At 45.2% G+C, this 19,063-nt stretch overlaps 1 protein-coding gene across 4 annotated transcripts in view; it reads right to left on the bottom strand.

Moving 5' to 3' along the window:
- Positions 1 to 13,697: 13,697 nt before the first annotated feature.
- LOC148540517 (mucosa-associated lymphoid tissue lymphoma translocation protein 1-like) overlaps positions 13,698 to 19,063 on the bottom strand; it is a 117,064-nt gene continuing 111,698 nt past the window's right edge. For all 4 annotated transcript variants that reach the window (XM_088446734.1, XM_088446740.1, XM_088446726.1 and 1 more), the window contains exons 15-16: positions 18,834 to 18,953; positions 13,698 to 18,726 (exon numbers count right to left, since the gene is read on the bottom strand). In XM_088446734.1, coding sequence (XP_088302860.1) covers positions 18,394 to 18,726; positions 18,834 to 18,953 — 453 coding nt within the window. In that variant the 3' untranslated portion in view covers positions 13,698 to 18,393. The remainder of the gene's footprint in view (positions 18,727 to 18,833; positions 18,954 to 19,063) is intronic.

The raw sequence follows: 19,063 nt of genomic DNA, 5'->3' as shown, positions 1-19,063 counted from the left end.
CTGCTTACTGCCTACAGTTATTCCCGCTTTTGAGCTCGTTGTGACTGTTCACTGAATTAACCACTGCAATTTTTGAGATATTGGAAAGCAGTTAAAATAGTTTGGAGACTTTGGTGAGATTTTGACAAGCTCTCCTCTAACCCAGTTCTTTACTGATAGTTCAGTTATATTTTGGTATAGGTGCATTATTTTTGTATGTTTAAATATTGTTTTTATAGGACTGCTGGGGGGTTGCCGCTACCCCCTCTACCTTTATGTGCCACCATTGGGAGTGGCCACTCATTCTGATTCAGGGCGGCCTTCTTGTGTTTTACGGCGGCCTCCTGGCCGCTCGCATAGCTGTGGGTGACCACCCACAGCTACAGCGAGCGGCCAGGAAGATGGTCGCTATGGTCAAGACCATCGCGACCATCAGGCTTGCGACGAGACCCTTGTGGTAGGGTCTCGTTGCCGCAAGCCCCAGAGAGCTTTCGGCTCTAACAGAGCCAAAAGCTCTCCCACTGACATCACTTGTGATGTCAGTGGGGCCGGCCCCAGATGGTAGGCGTTCCCATGAGAACGCCTCTGTCTGGCCAGCCACGCCCCTGGCCCGCCCACCAAAGAGGGCGTGCTGTCACTCAACATCGACAGCACGCCCCCTTTTGTACGAGACCCGGAGTGACGGTTTGCCCGTCGCTATCCGGGACTCGCGTATGCGCATGACGGAGCCGGCTCCATCGTGCGCATGCGCTCTGGGCAACCATCGACTCGCTCACGAGCGGGTCTGAATCAGGCCCTTAGTTCCATATAGAAAACTCCTCCAGTTCTTTTGTTCATTCTTTTATTCTCTCTATTTTGGTCTATGTATTTTCCCCAGTTATTTATTTTTCCCAGTTTTCACATAATTTTTTCTAAGCTATGCAGGGTACTTCTTGATTTTTTTTATTACAAGTCTATTTGTCCACATTGCAGGTAATTTGTAGGCTGCCGTTAATATTTTGTCTCTAAATGTTAAGGGGCTAAATTCACCTAATAAGAGATGTTTGACCCTGAAATAATTTCATAAACATAAGGCACAAATTGTGGCTATTCAAGAGATGAATTTTATAAATTCATCCCCTCCTAAATTTTTTGACCAACATTACCCACACTATTATTACATGTCTAATGGCACCCATTAAAAATCAGGGGTAGCCATACTGGTTTCTGCCTCATGTAACTTTATATTACAGAAGCAAATTGTGGATCGAGAGGACTGTTTTCTGATTCTATTGGGGAAATTGGAGGGACTGCCAGTCACGCTAGTTTCGGTATATGCTCCCAATGCTAAGCAGATCTCATTTTGTAGTTGCCTTTGCACCAAACTACTGGACCATCGAAGGGGATCGGTTTTGCTATTGGGGGACTTTAATATGGTTCTCAACCCGGCCATGGATAAATCTTCCCCAATATGTAAATTAAGATTTCATGTGCCCCGAGATCATTCCTACACCTTTAGTCGCATTCTACTTCAATATGATCTTTAAGATATATGGAGGGCAAAATATCCAACAGTGCGGGACTATACATTTTATTCCCATGTCCATCATTCATACTCCCGTATTGATTTGAATAAAGCCCATGGTCCTGAGGGATATATTAATACGTTTTACAGTGAATTTAAGGAAATCTTGATTCCAGTTCAACTTTGCAATGAAACCACAGAGCATGGGTATTTCCCTAAAGAAATGCTAGAGGCTCATATAGTTGCCTTCCCCAAACCGGGGAAGAATCCAGCGCTTATTACTAACTACCACCCAATTGCACTTTTAAATACTGATGTTAAAATCTATACAAAACTAATTGCTAATAGATTGAATTTATTACTCCCCTTTCTTATCCATCAGGACCAAGTAGGATTCGTCTGGTAGACAAGCTCCGGACAACACTAGACGTGTTATCGATGTTATTGAGTCTTTCTCTGCCCTCAATGAACCTTTACTTAACAGCTGTATGGGCTTTCGAGAAGAGCCTTGTCTTCCATAATGGCTCTTTACTCCAGCCCGTCAGCTAGAGTTATGGTGAATGGTAGTCTATCCCCCACTTTCTATATAGCTAATGGCACTCGTCAGGGGTGCCCCCTTATCCCCATTGATTTTTGCTTTGTCCATTGAACTTTGGCTGAAACCATTAGAACCACGGAATTTATACGATGACTGGTCCTTCATGGCTCGGAATATAAAATCAGCTTTTCTACCTCAGGATCCTTAGGGATCCACAGGGATACCTTGGGGGTATAGGTTTTGGCTCCACAGAGTTAAAGATGTCCTCCCAGGATGCACTGGGCCCCCTCCTATACCCCGCCCCCAGGCCAAGGCACCTCAGTTTTTAGTAGGTGCCCGGCCGGGAAGCTGGGTCATCGCAGAGGGGGGCTGTGCAACAGCCCCTGAAGATCTTCAAGAGCGGTAAGCATAGGACTGTCCAGCAGACGTCCATGCTACCGCTCCGACACCCCCGCTGGCGCCGACCACCGGTAGTGATCCGGGGAGCTCGGCGGGCTCTTGGGGGTTCCTGCTAGCGGAACCTCCGGGGGCCTGGGACTGTGGCCGGACCTACGGGGGGCAGCAGGTAAGCAGCGGGCGTCTGCGGTAGGCGCCCGCTGAATCACAGTCTGGCATCCCCAGGGCTGGGGGCTCCCTGGGGACGGCAGTATAGTGGAGCCAGGTGGATGCCTGCGCTCTCCACTAGACCACCAGGGATACGGGGCTGCAGTGTTGCGGAACACGCTCCAGCATCCCGGGGGGTTAATGGCCTGCCAGGGGAGGATGCCTTCCCTGTAGCGCACAGGAGGCTCCTCCCCATCACTGCTGTCGGCGCCTTACATTAAGGCTTGGCGGGCTGAGGCAGTGATCCTCCTCAGGCCCGCCTCCCTTCATCCTCCGGCGGCCATTTTATGCAGACGCTGTGGTGACAGGGTGCGGAGCCTGGGGTGCCCCTTACATACCTCTCCTCCAGTAAAGGTCAGCGTATGTAGCGTGTAAGTGATAGTGCACTTAGTGCAGCGTTTCTGCATTGTATGTGACTTTATGCTAGCTCTGTGTGCCTGATTTTTCTCCTGTCAGCCATTTTAGCTATCCCTATTTCTTCCTCTTGACCAGCCCTCTCAGTGCCAGTACTGTCAGGGTAGGAATTTACCTCACAGTTTATGATTTATTTCTGTGAGAGGAGAGTCACATACCACTATGTCCAGTGAGGACTCCGTTCCTCTCCTATTTTCCTGCTCCAGCTGTAAAGCAGGTGTGGGGGAGGGGGCGGTACTCCAGGATGGGTTATGTGCTGCATGTTTGGCTGTCCCTGGTAACTCTGCTGTACCCAGCATCTCTCAGGAACCACCTTGGGCTTGTTTTGCACAAGCCCTGACTGTTCTTGTAAATAGGCTTGCAGCCCCTCCGTTTCCACAATTGGGGTTTGCACAGCAGGCGGTAGTCCCGCCTCCTGTTCTGGGAGTTCCGGGACCGATAGTAATGCAGTACCCCCCGCAACAGGTCCTTAATCAGGCTGACCCAGGTTTGTCTGATTCTGGGGTGCGGAGCACACAGCAGGATCAATCCAGACCTGCTAAAAGACCGTTATTGTCATATCCATCCGCTCAGGATGATGAGGATGACGGGTCGTCTGATGAGGGCGAAATTCTAGATTTGTCGGACACCGACACTCCTCAAGCAGAGGCTAAGTCTAGTATTTACATTCCAGGCCTCATACGGGCGGCCATGGTAATTACTGACGACAACTTACCTGCAGCGCCTACTCATGCTTATTTTAAAGAGGTTAAAGGAGCTGCAGCAGTTTTCCCCCTATCTGGTCAGCTAGTTGATCACATGGAGGAGGCCTGGAAATCTCCAGGAAAAAGATTTCAACCTCACAAGCGTCTGGCACGTATTTATCCCTTTGCGGAAGATTATTTCACTAAATGGGAGTCTCCTCCTCAGGTGGATTCTCACGTTACGCGCTTAGTAAAGAGCGCAACTTTGCCTATGCCGTCTATGTCTTCTCTGATGGATACTACAGACCGTAAGGTGGAGGTGTGTCTTAAGTCCATCTATTCCCTTGCTGGAGGAGCATCTAGACCAGCTATGGCTGTCTGCTGGGTGGCCCAGGCTATGGAAAGGTGGGCGGATGCTTTGGAGACATCATTCGCTTCTGAGGGTACCAGCGAACAGGTTATGTTAGTGGGTAACCTTCGGGATTCCGCTACGTACATTAACGAAGCAGCTTTGGATTTGAGCCTGCTTACTTCTAGGATTTCTGCGGCGGCTGTGGCCGCTCGACGCTCCTTGTGGCTACGTTCGTGGAGGGCGGACGCTGAATCCAAGAAAGGCTTGGAATGCTTACCCTACAATGGACAGGTCCTGTTTGGACCAGCCTTGGACAAAATAGTAGACACGTTGGCGGCTGCCAAATCTGCGTGTCTACCCTCAGCCCCGACTCCGTCTGGGTCTAAAAATCCGTCCTTTCGGCCCTATCGCCCTCCGGGAAAACCTAGGGTTCAGTCTTTTCCGAGACCTTCAGGTCCCAAAAAGACCACTAAGACCAAGAAGCAAGCTTGGAGTACCAGACGTCCAGCTGCCAAGCCGGACGACAAACCCTCAGCCTGACGGGTTGGGCCTCCCCTTGGGGGATCCCAGGGTGGGAGGCCGACTTCTGCAATACGCCCAGTGTTGGTTCAAAACCACCACAGACACTTGGGTATGGGAGATGGTATCTCAAGGATATGCCCTCTCCTTCCGCAGAAGGCCTCCTCATCAGTTCTTTGTAACAGCAGGTCCTTCAGATCCAACGAAGGCTCTAGCGATCCAAGAGTTGGTGCGTTCTATGCTTCAAATTGGAGTAATAGAACCTGTTCCGTTATCCCTGAGAGGGACCGGATATTACTCCAACCTTTTTCTGGTTCAAAAACCAAATGGATCATACCGACCTATACTCAACCTCAAGTCCCTGAACAAGTTTTTAAGGGTCCCTCGGTTCCGGATGGAGACTCTGCGTTCTATTGTTTTAGCTATGCAGCCTGGGGATTTTATGGTGTCCCTGGATATTCAGGATGCTTACCTGCATATCCCCATTGCCAGGGTTCATCAGCGCTACCTCAGATTTACAGTGTTGGACCTCCATTACCAGTTTCAGGCCCTACCGTTTGGCCTTTCCACGGCTCCTCGGGTGTTCACAAAAGTAATGGCGGCCATGGCGGCACACCTGCGGTTGCAGGGAGTTCGCCTGTTACCTTACTTGGACGACCTTCTGTTGTTGGCCGGGTCGCCACAAGTCCTTTGCAGCCATCTACAACTGACAATATCGGTATTGCAGGCTCACGGCTGGATAGTGAACTGGAAGAAGTCCTCTCTAATTCCTTCTCAGAGAATGGTCCATCTCGGGGCATTGTTGGACTCTCAGCAATCTTTTTGACGGAGGAAAAGATAGCCCTGTTGCAGTCCAAGATACGCAATGTTCTAAGCAGTCGCCGAGTGTCTCTTCTCTCGGCGATGAAGTTACTGGGATCCATGGTGTCAACGTTCGACATGGTGGAGTATGCCCGGTTCCACTCCAGGACTCTACAAATGTTGATCCTGTGCAGATGGGACAGAAATCCCCGTCGAATAAAGACGCAGATGATCAGGCTCACTCCGGAAGTGCGCCTGTCTTTGACGTGGTGGTTACAAAAGTCTCATCTCAGCAGGGGACGTCCGTTTTGGATTTCGGATTGGGTCCTTCTAACAACGGATGCTTGCCTTCGGGGCTGGGGCGCTTTGACAGGCCCACATGTCTTCCAGGGCCGGTGGACGTCGGAGGAATCGAACCTGCCAATCAATATATTGGAAATTCGAGCAGTGTTCAGGGCGCTGCAACATGCAAGACCGTTCCTGCGGGGGAAACCTGTGCAGGTTCAGTCAGACAACGCCACCACGGTGGCTTACCTAAATCGTCAGGGAGGAACTCGAAGCCAAGCGGCTCTAAAGGAGGTGTCCCGTTTCGGCCGTCTTCATTCCGGGTGTGCTGAACTGGGAGGCGGACTTCCTCAGCCGCCACGATGTACACCCGGGGGAATGGTCTCTTCACCAGGAGGTGTTCCAACTCCTGGTGGACAAGTGGGGTCTTCCCGAAATAGACCTCATGGCCTCCAGACACAACCGCAAGCTGTGGGCGTACGGATCCCGAACAAGAGACACGGGAGCTCTCATGGTGGACGCTCTGTCGGCACGGTGGAACTTCCAATTCGCGTACCTGTTTCCTCCATTCTCCCTGCTGCCTCGAGTAATTCGAAAGTTCAGGCAGGAAGGAGGCAAGATCCTGCTGGTGGCCCCGGCGTGGCCCAGAAGGAGTTGGTACTCGGATCTCCAGTGTCTATCCATCGACACTCCTTGGCTGTTACCTCAGAGGCCGGACCTATTGTCTCAGGGTCCTTGTCTCTACCCGGACCTGAGTCGGCTATCTTTGATGGCGTGGCTCTTGAGGCTTCCCTCTTGAGGTCCAAGGGTTTCTCTAGAGCGGTGGTCAATACCATGTTACATGCTCGTAAGCCGGCTTCAGCTAGAATTTACCACAGGGTGTGGCATACCTATTTTGAGTGGTGTCGCCCTAAAGCGTACGATCCTCGCGAGTTTAGAATATCGAGAGTGTTGGCTTTCCTTCAGGCAGGCTTGGATTTAGGTCTACGCCTTGCTTCACTGAAGGAGCATGTTTCTGCCCTGTCGGTTTTGTTTCAACGAAGGATTGCCACGCGGCCTGATATCCGTACCTTTATGCAGGGTGTCCTTCGCATCCAGCCTCCCTATGTCCATCCGGTAGCTCCATGGGATCTGGCTGTGGTCCTGAAGGCGCTACAGGATCCTCCATTTGAATCTCTGGGTTCTGTGGATCTGAAATGGCTTACGGCAAAAACAGTGTTCCTTCTGGCTATTGCTTCAGCCAGAAGGGTGTCGGATTTGGGGACTCTTTCGTGTCGTCCATTTCTAATTTTTCATTCGGACAGGGCGGTACTTCGTACCTGTCCTGAATTCCTTCCTAAAGTAGTGTCTAGTTTCCACATTAACGAGGAAATTGTAGTCCCAGCCTTTAATTCATCTGATCTCTCAGCTGGTGAGGCTTCTTTGGATGTGGTACGGGCTCTGCGGATTTACGTGGACCATACCAGTTCTTTGAGAAAATCGGACTCTTTGTTCGTCCTATATGGATTTCATAGGAGGGGTTGGCCTGCCAATAAACAGACTTTGGCACGCTGGATCTGCATGGCGATCTCTGAGGCATACACTCACGAGGGACTCCCAGTGCCACCCTCTGTGAAAGCTCATTCTACAAGATCTGTGGGACCTTCGTGGGCAGCTCGACGTGGCGCCTCAACTCTTCAGCTTTGTAAGGCGGCCACGTGGTCCTCTGTCCATACTTTCATCAAGCATTACGCCTTTGACACATTTGCTTCTCAGGATGCTTCCTTCGGGCGGAGGATTCTCCTCTCGGCACAGGAGCGTCCCCTGCCTTGAAGGATACTGCTTTGGGACATCCCCAAGGTATCCCTGTGGATCCCTAAGGACCCTGAGGTAGAAAACAGGAGATATGGTAAGAACTTACCTTTGTTATCTCCGTTTCTACGAAGTCCTCAGGGTCCACAGGGCGCCCGCCCTGACGCCCTGTGCTTCCGTAGGGGGGTGTTCTGGTCACCAGTTTCGGTCTCCCTTTTCTATGAGAATGTGAATCTTGTGTGTTCCAGACTTTCTTCTTCCTTTTTCCTCTCTCCCGGCCTATGGCTTGATACTAAAACTGAGGTGCCTTGGCCTGGGGGCGGGGTATAGGAGGGGGCCCAGTGCATCCTGGAAGGACATCTTTAACTCTGTGGTGCACATGGCTGTGGAGCCAAGACCTATACCCCCAAGGTATCCCTGTGGACCCTAAGGACTTCGTAGAAACGGAGATAACAAAGGTAAGTTCTTACCATATCTCCTGTTATTTGCGGATGATATCTTATTAACTCTCACTGACCCTCTATCTAGTTTGCGACATTTACATGGAGGAATACACTATAGTATCTTATTATAAGCTGAACTCATCTAAAATGGAGGCCCTCCCGGTAAACACCACCCCTGAACTTCTCTCAACTATATGATCCTTGTATTCTGTCTCTGAAAAGTGCTTTTGCATGTTTTAATTATGTTTAGTCTAAAATTGGTTTTATTGAGATATGTCAAATAAATCATATCAAACCCTAATAACTTTGGTTTGTTAATGTTAGAACGCATTAAAACGTGATTAACCAAGGTTTCCAATACATAGCGAGATTAATTTTTTTTTCATTTAAACATTAATGCAAAAAAAAAAAAACTGGTTTAAACAAAAAAAAAATTTAGTTTTTTTGTAAAAACTGTTTATTTTCCCAACCCTGCCCTTGTTTCTTTCCGTACCCTTTCCGCCTTCCCCTTTTATGTGTTTATACCTCTAATAAAAATTACTTTGGAAAAAATAAAATAAATAAATGTTAATTTTATTTAAATGAGAAGCGTGTTTTCATCTATGACACAATTCAGCTATTGATTTTAAATCTCTATTATTATTATTTGCTTGGCTAGCGCAGTGAACGGTTTCCATTTTATCCATCAGATTATTGGCAATAGTCTTATTCACTTGCAGCAGGCATTTGAAGTTAATTATATAAGTGCCAGATAATGGTGGATTTAATTCAATATCCACAAACAAATCCCAGCATTGCATTGAAACTTTGCAATGTATTGGGGAGGAAGCAGCAGGCAACATTAGGGTGTGACTGTACACACGCCTATGATCTCTCTCCGAATTGACCACAGGGTTGAATAAATGATATCCTGTTATTTAGGCATACATTGACAGCAATTACATCATAACCTGATGTTTCATTCCACCACAGGACTTTTGTCAGGGCATCCAACATTCACAAATAATCACATACAGTATATACCCCACCAGTCTGAAACAATTAAAAATTGGAGCAATTACAAAACTAGCAGAAACATCCTGCAATTGGCATACATACAGTCAGGTGCATAAATATTGGGACATTGACAGAATTTTCATATTTTGGCCTCTATTCACCACCACAATGGCTTTGAAATGCAACAAACAAGATGTGCTTTAACTGCTGACTTTTAGATTTAATTTGAGGGTAATTACATCCAAATCAGGTGAACGGTGTAGGCATTACAACAGTTTCTATATGTGCCTCCCACTTTTTAAGGGGCCAAAAGTAATGGGACTATGAACTCAAAAGCTATTTCATGGACAAGTGTGGGCTATTCCCTCGTTATTTCATTATCAGTTAAGCAGGTAAAAGGTCTGGAGTTGATTCTAGGTGTGACATTTGCATTTGGAATCAGTTGCTGTCGACTCTCAATATGAGATCCAAAGAGCTGTCACTATCAGTGAAGCAAGCCATTATTGGGCTGAAAAATCAAAACAAACCCATCAGAGAGATAGCAAAAACATTAGGTGTGGCCAAATCAACTGTCTGGAACTTTCTTAAAAAGAAAGAACGCACTGGAGAGCTCAGCAACACCAAAAGACCCGGAAGACCACGGAAAACAACTGTGGTGGATGACAGAAGAATTATTTCCTGGTGAAGAAAAACCCCTTCACAACAGTTGGCCAAATCAAGAACACTCTCCAGGAGGTAGGTGTATATGTGTCAAAATCAACAATCAAGAGAAGACTTCACAAGAGTGAATATAGAGGGTTTACCACAAGATGTAAACCAATAGTGAGCCTCAAAAACAGGAAGACCAGATTAGAGTTTGCCAAACAACATCTAAAAAAGCCATTACAGTTCTGGAACAACATCCCATGGACAGATGAGACAAAGATCAACTTGTACCAGAGTGATGGGAAGAGAAGAGTATGGAGAAGGAAAGGAACTGCTCATGATCCAAAACATACCATCTCATCAGTGAAGCATGGTGGTGGTAGTGTCATGGCGTGGGCATGTATGGCTGCCAATGGAACTGATTCCCTTGTATTTATTGATGATGTGACTGCTGACAAAAGCAGCAGAATGAATTCTGAAGTGTTTCGGGCAATATTATATGCTCATATTCAGTCAAATGCTTCAGAACTCATTGGACGGTGCTTCACAGTGCAGATGGACAATGACCCAAAGCATACTGCAAAAGCAACCAAAGAGTTTTTTAAGGCTAAAAAGTGGAATGTTATGCAATGGCCAAGTCAATCCCCTTACCTGAATCCGATTGAGCATGCATTTCACTTGATGAATACAAAACTGAAGGGAAAATATTCCAAGAACAAGCAGGAACTGAAGACATTTGCAGTAGAGGCCTGGCAGAGCATCACCACGGATGAAACCCAGCGTCTGGTGATGTCTATGTGTTCTAGACTTCAGGCTGTAATTGCCTGCAAAGGATTTGCAACAAAATATTAAAAAGTGAAAGTTAGATTTAGGATTGCTTAGTTTGTCCCATTACTTTTGGCCCCTTAAAAAGTGGGAGGCACATATAGAAACCGTTGTAATTCCTACACCGTTCACCTGATTTGGATGTAATTACCCTCAAATTAATTGTGAAAGTCTGCAGTTAAAGCACATCTTGTTTGTTTCATTTCAAAGCCATTGTGGTGGTGAATAGAGGCCAAAACATGAAAATTCTGTCAATGTGCCAATATTTATGCACCTGACTGTAGTTTGTATTCCACTGTGGAACACAACAGATCCATACAAACATAGCTTGTAAATATACGTACAGAGAGTAGCTACTGTAATTAAACATAAATCAAATTAGGCCTGACAGGAAAAAAATGATGCCTGACGGAAATAAGTAGGACGCAGCATAAATGGAAGTCCCCCTCCATCTTAATGCACCACACCAGAAGTGACATCACCTCAATGCTAAACAGAAAATAATAAAATACATATATTTTATGTATATCTTCTGAGAAGATATACAATATTAATGTCTGGGCAGCAGCGTTTTAGCTCATCCACATAAGAAGGCTATTCCCAGCTGTTTCTAGTTGGATTATTGAGTTCTAGAACAACAGCTATGGCTTGCACACTATATGTACCGATGCATTTCAAATGACTGAGATGCATCGGTACAAAATCAGGCAATAATCCAACAACAATCTCTTGAGACACATACAGGTAAAAAAATTAAAATAAATGGAGGTTTATACTGTATATCAAAGATGAGGCTCAAGCGAGGGAAGGCTCAAACAGCTATCATAATTATAATGAGGTTTGTTGGAGGAAAGCTTCATTGTGGGGCTAACATCTAAATCTACAGGACAGAGAGTGAGAGATGACATTACTTTGAAGTAATGCATTTGCCTTTTACATGATACCTTTTAGTGAATAAGCACATTGCAATTCACATGGCTTCTTTTAAGATGGGATTTAAGAGGATGTGGTTCTGATACTTCAGAACTTTCATCAAACAAGTCAATGGAAAAATGCCTGAATGTTCATATATCAAAGCTGGCCTAATAGCTTCGCATGGTTAGTCTATGATCTAAGTGCATCTAAGGTATCCAGGCTCAATACCGGCTGCTATGCTCTGTATATGGCACATACATTACCTCTTACTGTCATAGTCCCGCAGGTCTACAAAATATACAACAAAAGGTCTATATTATTGTCTACACTGAACAACATATAATACAGAAACAAACAATAATCTGTGTACATTTTTCCATGCATTAGGTTACAAAAATCCTCAAAGGTTCTGAAAGATATTAACAGTAGCATTATCTATAGGGGTAGCAACTGCTGTCATCTCCAATGGTCCTGAGGTCACAGCTCCTACAAGAGCCCAGGATTGATTAATCCTTTGTCACAAGCCACAGCCACGTCCTGTTGGATGGCGGTTCTCTCAGGCCATTTGCCTGGAGACAGAGACGCCATGCTGTGAGGTCATGAAGTCCTCCCTTTAGGCGGCACGTCATCCTTGCTGGAATGGGATTGGTGTTTCTTCCTTTTTCTGCCCTGCTGATGCGTTGCTGGGATGCCAGTGATAGCATTCCACGCGTTTCCGGTTCAGGTGTCTGCATCGTGTTGGTGGAGCATCCTCAACCACAGCCTGTCTGGCTCCAGTATCTCTGCGGCTTGTGTCATCTTGGCGCGCACAAGTCACACTCCAGCGGCATCCACCGGTTGTGTCAACTCGGCGGCACAGGCCTCCTCCTAGTGTCTCCTGCCGCTTGTGTCATCTCGGCAGCACAGGCATTACCCAGCATCTCCAGAGTACACCACCAACTACACTGCCACTTGTGTCATCTCGGCGGCACAAGTCGCACCACAGCATCAACAGTCGCTTGTGTCATCTCAGTAGCACAAGTCGAACTTCTGCGTCATCCACTGCACAGCCCAGTGGCTGTATCTTCCTCCAGCCTTCAAGGCTGCTCTACTGCCCAGAGACTGTAACCACTTCCAGCCCTCAAGGCTGCTACACGGCCCACTGGCTGCATTTTCCACCAGCCCTCTAGGCTGCTACACATCCCAGTGGCTGCATCTTCTACCAGCCCTCAAGGCTGCTATACGGCCCAGTGGCTGCATCTTCCACCAACCCTCAAGGCTGCTCCACAGCCCAGTGGCCGCACCTTTCCGCAAGGGGTACCCCAACCATCATCTTTGCACAATCCTTGGCTCTATCGCTATTCAGTATTGATTCCGCTTAGGACTCGTGATATCCTATCTACAGTACTGCCCACATAAGCACAAGGGCATAGGAAACTGCTGATATGGGAGTTGAACCAGGGCTCATTAATCTCAGAGACTGACAACTGGTTTGATAATACCTTTATGGTATGGCATCTGATCTAGATTTAAACATCCAACAAAAGATGTTCTTCAACAGTCCAATTTTCACACATGAAATTGGTTGGATCCTGATTTCAGGTCTGGCTAAGGTAGATATGGCCAGGTCACAAGTGCAGCCAAAGTGTATCTGGACTTGGCCAGTGAATTCTGCCAGAATAATGTCTCTAATCAAAACAAAGATGTAGGAAGAAATTAACGCCCTCATTCAGAGGCGCTCGCAAGAAGCGAGCGCTCGTTCTGAATGAGGGCGGCTGCTTCTATTTTTAAGTGCGGCCTCCTGGTCGCTAGCTAAGCTGTGGGTTACCACCCACAACTTAGCCACAAAACGGTAGGCGTTCCTTAAGGAACGCCTCAGTTTGTGAAAACACCCCCCCGCCCCGCCTACAAAACGGGCCGAGCTGTCGATCAACATCGACAGCCGACCCTTTTGTAGTGAGCTCCGGAGCGAGAGAGTTTCTCGCTCGCTCCTGGGCTTGCGCACGCGCAGTGCGGCCGCTACACGTGCGCAGGGCCTAACCATCGATCCGGTTGCGAGCGCTCAGCGCTTGCGACCGGGTCTGAATGAGACCTTAAGTGTGTGGCTTGGAAAGACATATCATAAAAAGAGGAACCAAAATAATACCCAAAAGCGTCTTCCTGTAAATCTGCAATTAATTATTGTATGGGAAGGTTAAGGATAAATGAACTGAGATTCTCAGTGCTGCACTTTTACTACTCATGTGTATATCATTAACCCCCACACATTTTTTAGATAACAGTCTTGATGGAAACACATTGCTTTTATTAACAAACAGCAACACTAAAACTAGTTCTGATCACCGAAATAAGAAATGAAGGAGATACAGTGGGTAGCAACATTTTTATTATACTACAGACAATTATTAATGTTAAATATTCTGTATTTAGCAATAATTAGAAAAATAACCTGAGTGGAATTTCCAGTACAAGCAATATTGCTACCATTCTATGAAATTAAATGAATTTATGAAATAGTGTTCCGTCTATTTGAAAGAATCATTATATTGGTTCAAAATAGCATTGTCCCGTACAACAGATCAATTCAGTTTAGTGTAGAAGATTGAGGAAATCATATTAGAAGACAAAAAGGTCTGCAAGAATATCTAGGATCATATTCTTCTAATAACAATCTGCACGGTGTTGGAATGAGTCACACATCTATGACCAGTGCAATCGATGCGTCACTAATCTCAGAAGAATAGTAAAATGTCACCACCACATGGCTGTACAAGGGCGTTGCAAGCTAAAAGTCATCTTCATTGTGAGACCCACTCATGTTCCTAAGCATATTGATTAGATGCTGGGACAACACTATGATTCTGTAGGAGAAGGTGTCAGAGTGCTAATGCAGCAGGAGTAGTCGAGAACTATCACAGGAGCAGGATTTCATGGGTAGGAGATGAACATCACTTATGGCAAATGAAAATTTATATGTACATTGTGTACATATAAATGTTATATGCATCTTGCAATTGTACAGTATACTGTTGGTGACTCCTGGTTCGGTACAGTCTAATAGTCAACAGACTACAAAAATATGTATTACTTTGGGCTGTATTCCAAGAGCCTGTATTCTTACCGTTCACATACACTGATTAGCTCCATGCAAGTTTTTGGGGAGATACTTTAACATTATCTGTTGCAATGCAAAGTGTATCTATTTTTATAATAAAAACAATAAAAAAAACAACAAGGATGTAATTACATTCAGTTATTAATTTGTTTGTTATGCAGCATCATCCTACAGATACTGAGGGAGATGTACTAAGCTCTGAAAAGTGATAATCTACCAGCCACTCAGCTCCTAACTGTCATGTTACAGGCGATCTTCGAAAAATGACAGTTAGGAGCCGATTGGTTGGTAGTTTATCACTATCCACTTTATCACTTTCCAGAGCTTAGTACATCTGCCCCTTGTCACTTAAGAAAGCAGAACATAAAAAGTCCAAATGCATAGCACACTGTATTTTACAGAGTACTTTGTGCATTGTGGCTGACGTAATGTGCCTAAGCTTAGGTTGCAGGTGATTTGGTGCATAAGCATAGGACAGTATGTGACACGGTGTCTTATATTTGTAAGAGCAATAAAATCATGTTCCACCTTCTGAGGCTGAGAGCTGTCAAGTGTTCCAAAGAATCTTTGCTATTCTCAGCAAATGTGCCTGAAAAGTTGGTCATTTGCAACCCACAAATGTTATTATGTCAGGTTAATTTGGCCACAAAGGTCATAAATGAACAATCAGATTAGCATGCACGAAATCAGCCTTAAACTTAATTTTGTATTCATTAGGAGCCTTAAAATTCCTTTCATGATCGATTTAAAAAAAAAAAAAAAGATTTATCACATTTAGAGTTAATTACGTAAATGATCAAATCACAGAAATCATCAGTTTCCATAGCCAAAAAGAAGTTATATGATGACATAATTATGCTCAAACTTATATGCAATGTTCCATTTCTATGTGACAGGCAGAGCTTTTCATTTAATAAGTCCCTTTCTATGTTTCCATTGTTCAGAAATGGTTCCAGAATCCCGACAAACCATGGGCAAAATGTAATAGGGTGAGAGCTTAGAAAATGTGACAGTTTTCTTACACCTGATTCACTACGGATCGCTATTGCCATCGCAGCTGCGATTACTAATGAATGCAACTGCAAAGCCGTCGCACAGCCAGCATAGAGATGCCAACATCCGTAATACCTTGCAGTCCTGCGTATACATTGGCAACAACTTCATACAGAATTACATCAGCCCTGACCTTACTCAGAAATTGGTAACCTCGTCACACACAGTAAGTACTCAAGCTGCATATGTCATCCCAGTGGCTAATTTATGCGCACCAACCCATGCAACGGCATTCAAACGGACAGGCACGCCTGCGTTTCTCCGACCATTCCCACGTTACCATGCTCTGCGTGATCGCAGTGTGATCACAGTGTAGCCGCTGCGCGCGCAGACTGTGATGATGCATGCGCAGTACGCAACAATCGCCCAACTGTGTGCGCTGTTGCAGTTGCAATCCTTAATGAATCAGGCCCAGGGTCCAAGAACATGTAAACTCGCATGTTTTTCACACTCAAAAACTCTCAGGATTTAAACTCTCATCCAGATGTTGTCCCATTTTGAAGATACAACTCGACCAATGGAACAGTGTGAGAGATTACGGCTAAACTCTCACCCTATTACATTTGGCCCCATGAGTGCCGGGAAATGTGAGAATTTTTTTTCCTTTGAAGAAATACAAAAAGTGTCACAAAATAATAAATTAATACAAGCAAACAGAACAATGAGAACTATTCATTTTTAGTACCAAGTACCTTTTTGGTGCTCTGGAAAGAGCGTAATAAATAAAGTTCATAGTTGTAATTCTAATGACTTTCATGGCAATAAGGTTAGGGCAGGCTTAATGTTTTTAGTGCTTCTGTGTGGTCTGTGGTACCACTAAGCAATATCCTGCTCGTCGGGAGGAAATTTCCATTCAAACCGTTATTCAGAAGGATCTTAACTGGAATGCTAAACTATGTAGAGATCTTGCATATAAATCACAAAGATGGTTGAGTTTCTAAAGTTGCAGTTTGACCGCTGTCTTGTCCTTTAGTTTACACGTCTGCCTGTAGACAATTGTCTTTAGTACAGACCACAGACAGAGTATATCAGAAGGAAGCACGCCCCTTCTATACTCATTGGTGAATTGAAGCACATGGGCCTAGCAAGTTAAAACATTCCGTTACATGTAACACGATAATCCTCCAATTTGTCCTGCTTCTTCTCTTAGCCCACATTCTAGGGGGTCAATTCAATTAGGAGTGACTATAGCTGGATAAACACCATACGACCCAGCAATGCAATGAAACAATACATTGATGTGTGCCGCACACGCTGCATGATCCGGTGTACGACGGCGCGATGTATCGTTACATGCTGCATGTAACAGCAGAGTCATTCATTGCATCGTCCCATCTGCTGTGTAGGTCAGAAGATGGGACAATGTGGTGAACGACGGACTAATATATTGTTCCGCCCTGCGTCTGAACAATATATCTTATAATACATTGTATAGTGTATATCCAGCTTAAGTCTCATCTGCAAATAAGCTACAAGGGAGAATTAAAGATACTTTCTGTAGGCAGAAATTATTTTTAAACGTGTTAGATTTTTCTACAGCATAGGACAGACAGCATGCTGGAAGACCACACACTGCATCAATCTCAGGTATATTAGTTAGCTCAGGAATACACATACTATGTTGAATATACCCACTCATGGTTTTGCTTGCTCTTTAAAGTACACCTATTACTGGTGGTATGCTGGTATTATTACACTTATAAGATAAATGTTTGGTTCACATTAGGTTAAAAAAAAAATACTTGTATCACCCACTATTCACCTTTCGGAGATTTCCAATAAGAGTGCAGCCAGTATGCTAATGCTGCCATTCTGCCAGGCTGGCCTGCATACTCACTGATGTCTCATATGCTAAGGTGCCTGGTTAGAGGGCTGTAAGTGCCTGTCAGTGCAGGAAGCCATAAGAGGTAGGCCTGAACTATGCATTGTCTCCTAACTTACGCCTACAACACTTCTCCTGCCCCACTACAAATAATGGAATTCCCTACCATGCCTTGCTGACCCCCAGCCGCCTCCATTCACTGCCTATTGTTATGGACATTCTACACTGGAACACCCATACGGCTGTTACTCCACTAAGTCACACTCACACCTCATGTTACTGCCCTGCCCTTCCATATTCCCAGTAGATTGTAAGCTCTGGCACAAGCAGGGTCCGTTGTATGCTTTGTTTTCACTGTATTTATATTCCCTACCTTATATGTCCCTATTGTATATATAGTCTCTATTTTCCCCACTGTCCAGCACTAAGGCACCCTACAAGTCAGTAGGACAGTCATAGGATAAGAAGCTTAGCCCATGGGCCTTGCTATTAGCTAACTATGCATGCTATACTTGGCACCCATTCAAGAGTGAATGCTGGGATGAAAACAAGTATTTTTTTTTCTTTTATCTTATGTAAATAAAAAAGTAACTTGCGAGCCCTGTCACCACTTCACTTTAAAATGGTAACATAATCTTAGCTTAACCAAGTGCTCTTCAATGCACACTGGTTATAGAGAACATTACCATCCTGGTACGTATAACTCACAAGGCGTACAATGCTATTTAGCTCCCATGTATTTAATCTGCTACAATGGCACCAGCTAAATGTAATCTTCTCTCTCATACGGCTAGGGGAACCTAGACAAATTCTTTGGGCAAGCGTTGTTCAAACCAGACTGCACCAAAGTCAGCAATATTGTATAGGAGCATATACAATCCAAATCTTTTTCTTCAAAAATAGCTTGGATGACATATGCAGGACTGTTATACTTTGACCATCTTTTCTGTCTTTGAGCTCCCAGACAGCCATGATAAGTGCAATTATGTCAAGTGTGGAAAATACAGCTCCCACGCATTGATCTTACTCGCATCCATGTACCAAGTGAATGTGCACTGTGAACTCTAAAGGACCATCCAGAGAGAATCCAGCTGGGAGATCCAAGCAGATAGCGAAGTTCCCCAAAGGTCTTTACAAGACATGTAATGTGTCACTTTCATCATTTTCCTCTGGTTCGCTACTTGATTTAGACTGACCACTAGAAGGTATTGCTCCGGCATTTGTCAGATGATGTGCTCCAGGCTGTTTGTTCATGGTGCTGGCATTGAGCTTTGTCTGTATAGTGGGTTTGCTGTTAGGGGCTTCAACTCCATCTCTCTGGCTTCTCTCCAAACAAGATGCGTTTGTCCTGTTCAACAACCTGGCTATACAGGGCTTGGGGATCAGGTGCTCCAAACTCTCCTGAGTTCTGACGCCGCTATCCACATTGGTATAATGCAGGTCGACAATTATGATGATGTCATTCTGTACATAAACACAATAAATATATACTTTCTTATTAGTACTGGACATATGATGAAGCAATGATTAGCAACTGCCATTTCAGTTAGTGACTGTGTAGATTTCTTTACCTGACACTTTTGGAGGCTATAAAGTCGGAGCATATAATCCACTTCTTCCCCATCATTCTCCATGGTCAGCAGGGAATCTAGTGGGTCAAGTTTGCAGGTATGTGAGAGTCCTGCCATGTCCTGATGAAGAGCCAATGCAGAATTAGCACAGACAAACCCACATTTACTCATCAGCATAAGCGGAGTGTTATGCCCTTGACATAAAGCCCAAGCAGTAGTTTTATCTATAG

Source organism: Taudactylus pleione, unplaced genomic scaffold, assembly GCF_031769625.1.
Source record: "Taudactylus pleione unplaced genomic scaffold, aTauple2 ptg000019l, whole genome shotgun sequence".
NCBI lineage: Eukaryota > Metazoa > Chordata > Amphibia > Anura > Myobatrachidae > Taudactylus > Taudactylus pleione.
Note: the sequence above shows the minus strand (reverse complement) of the source record. Positions and strands in the feature narration are given on the sequence as shown.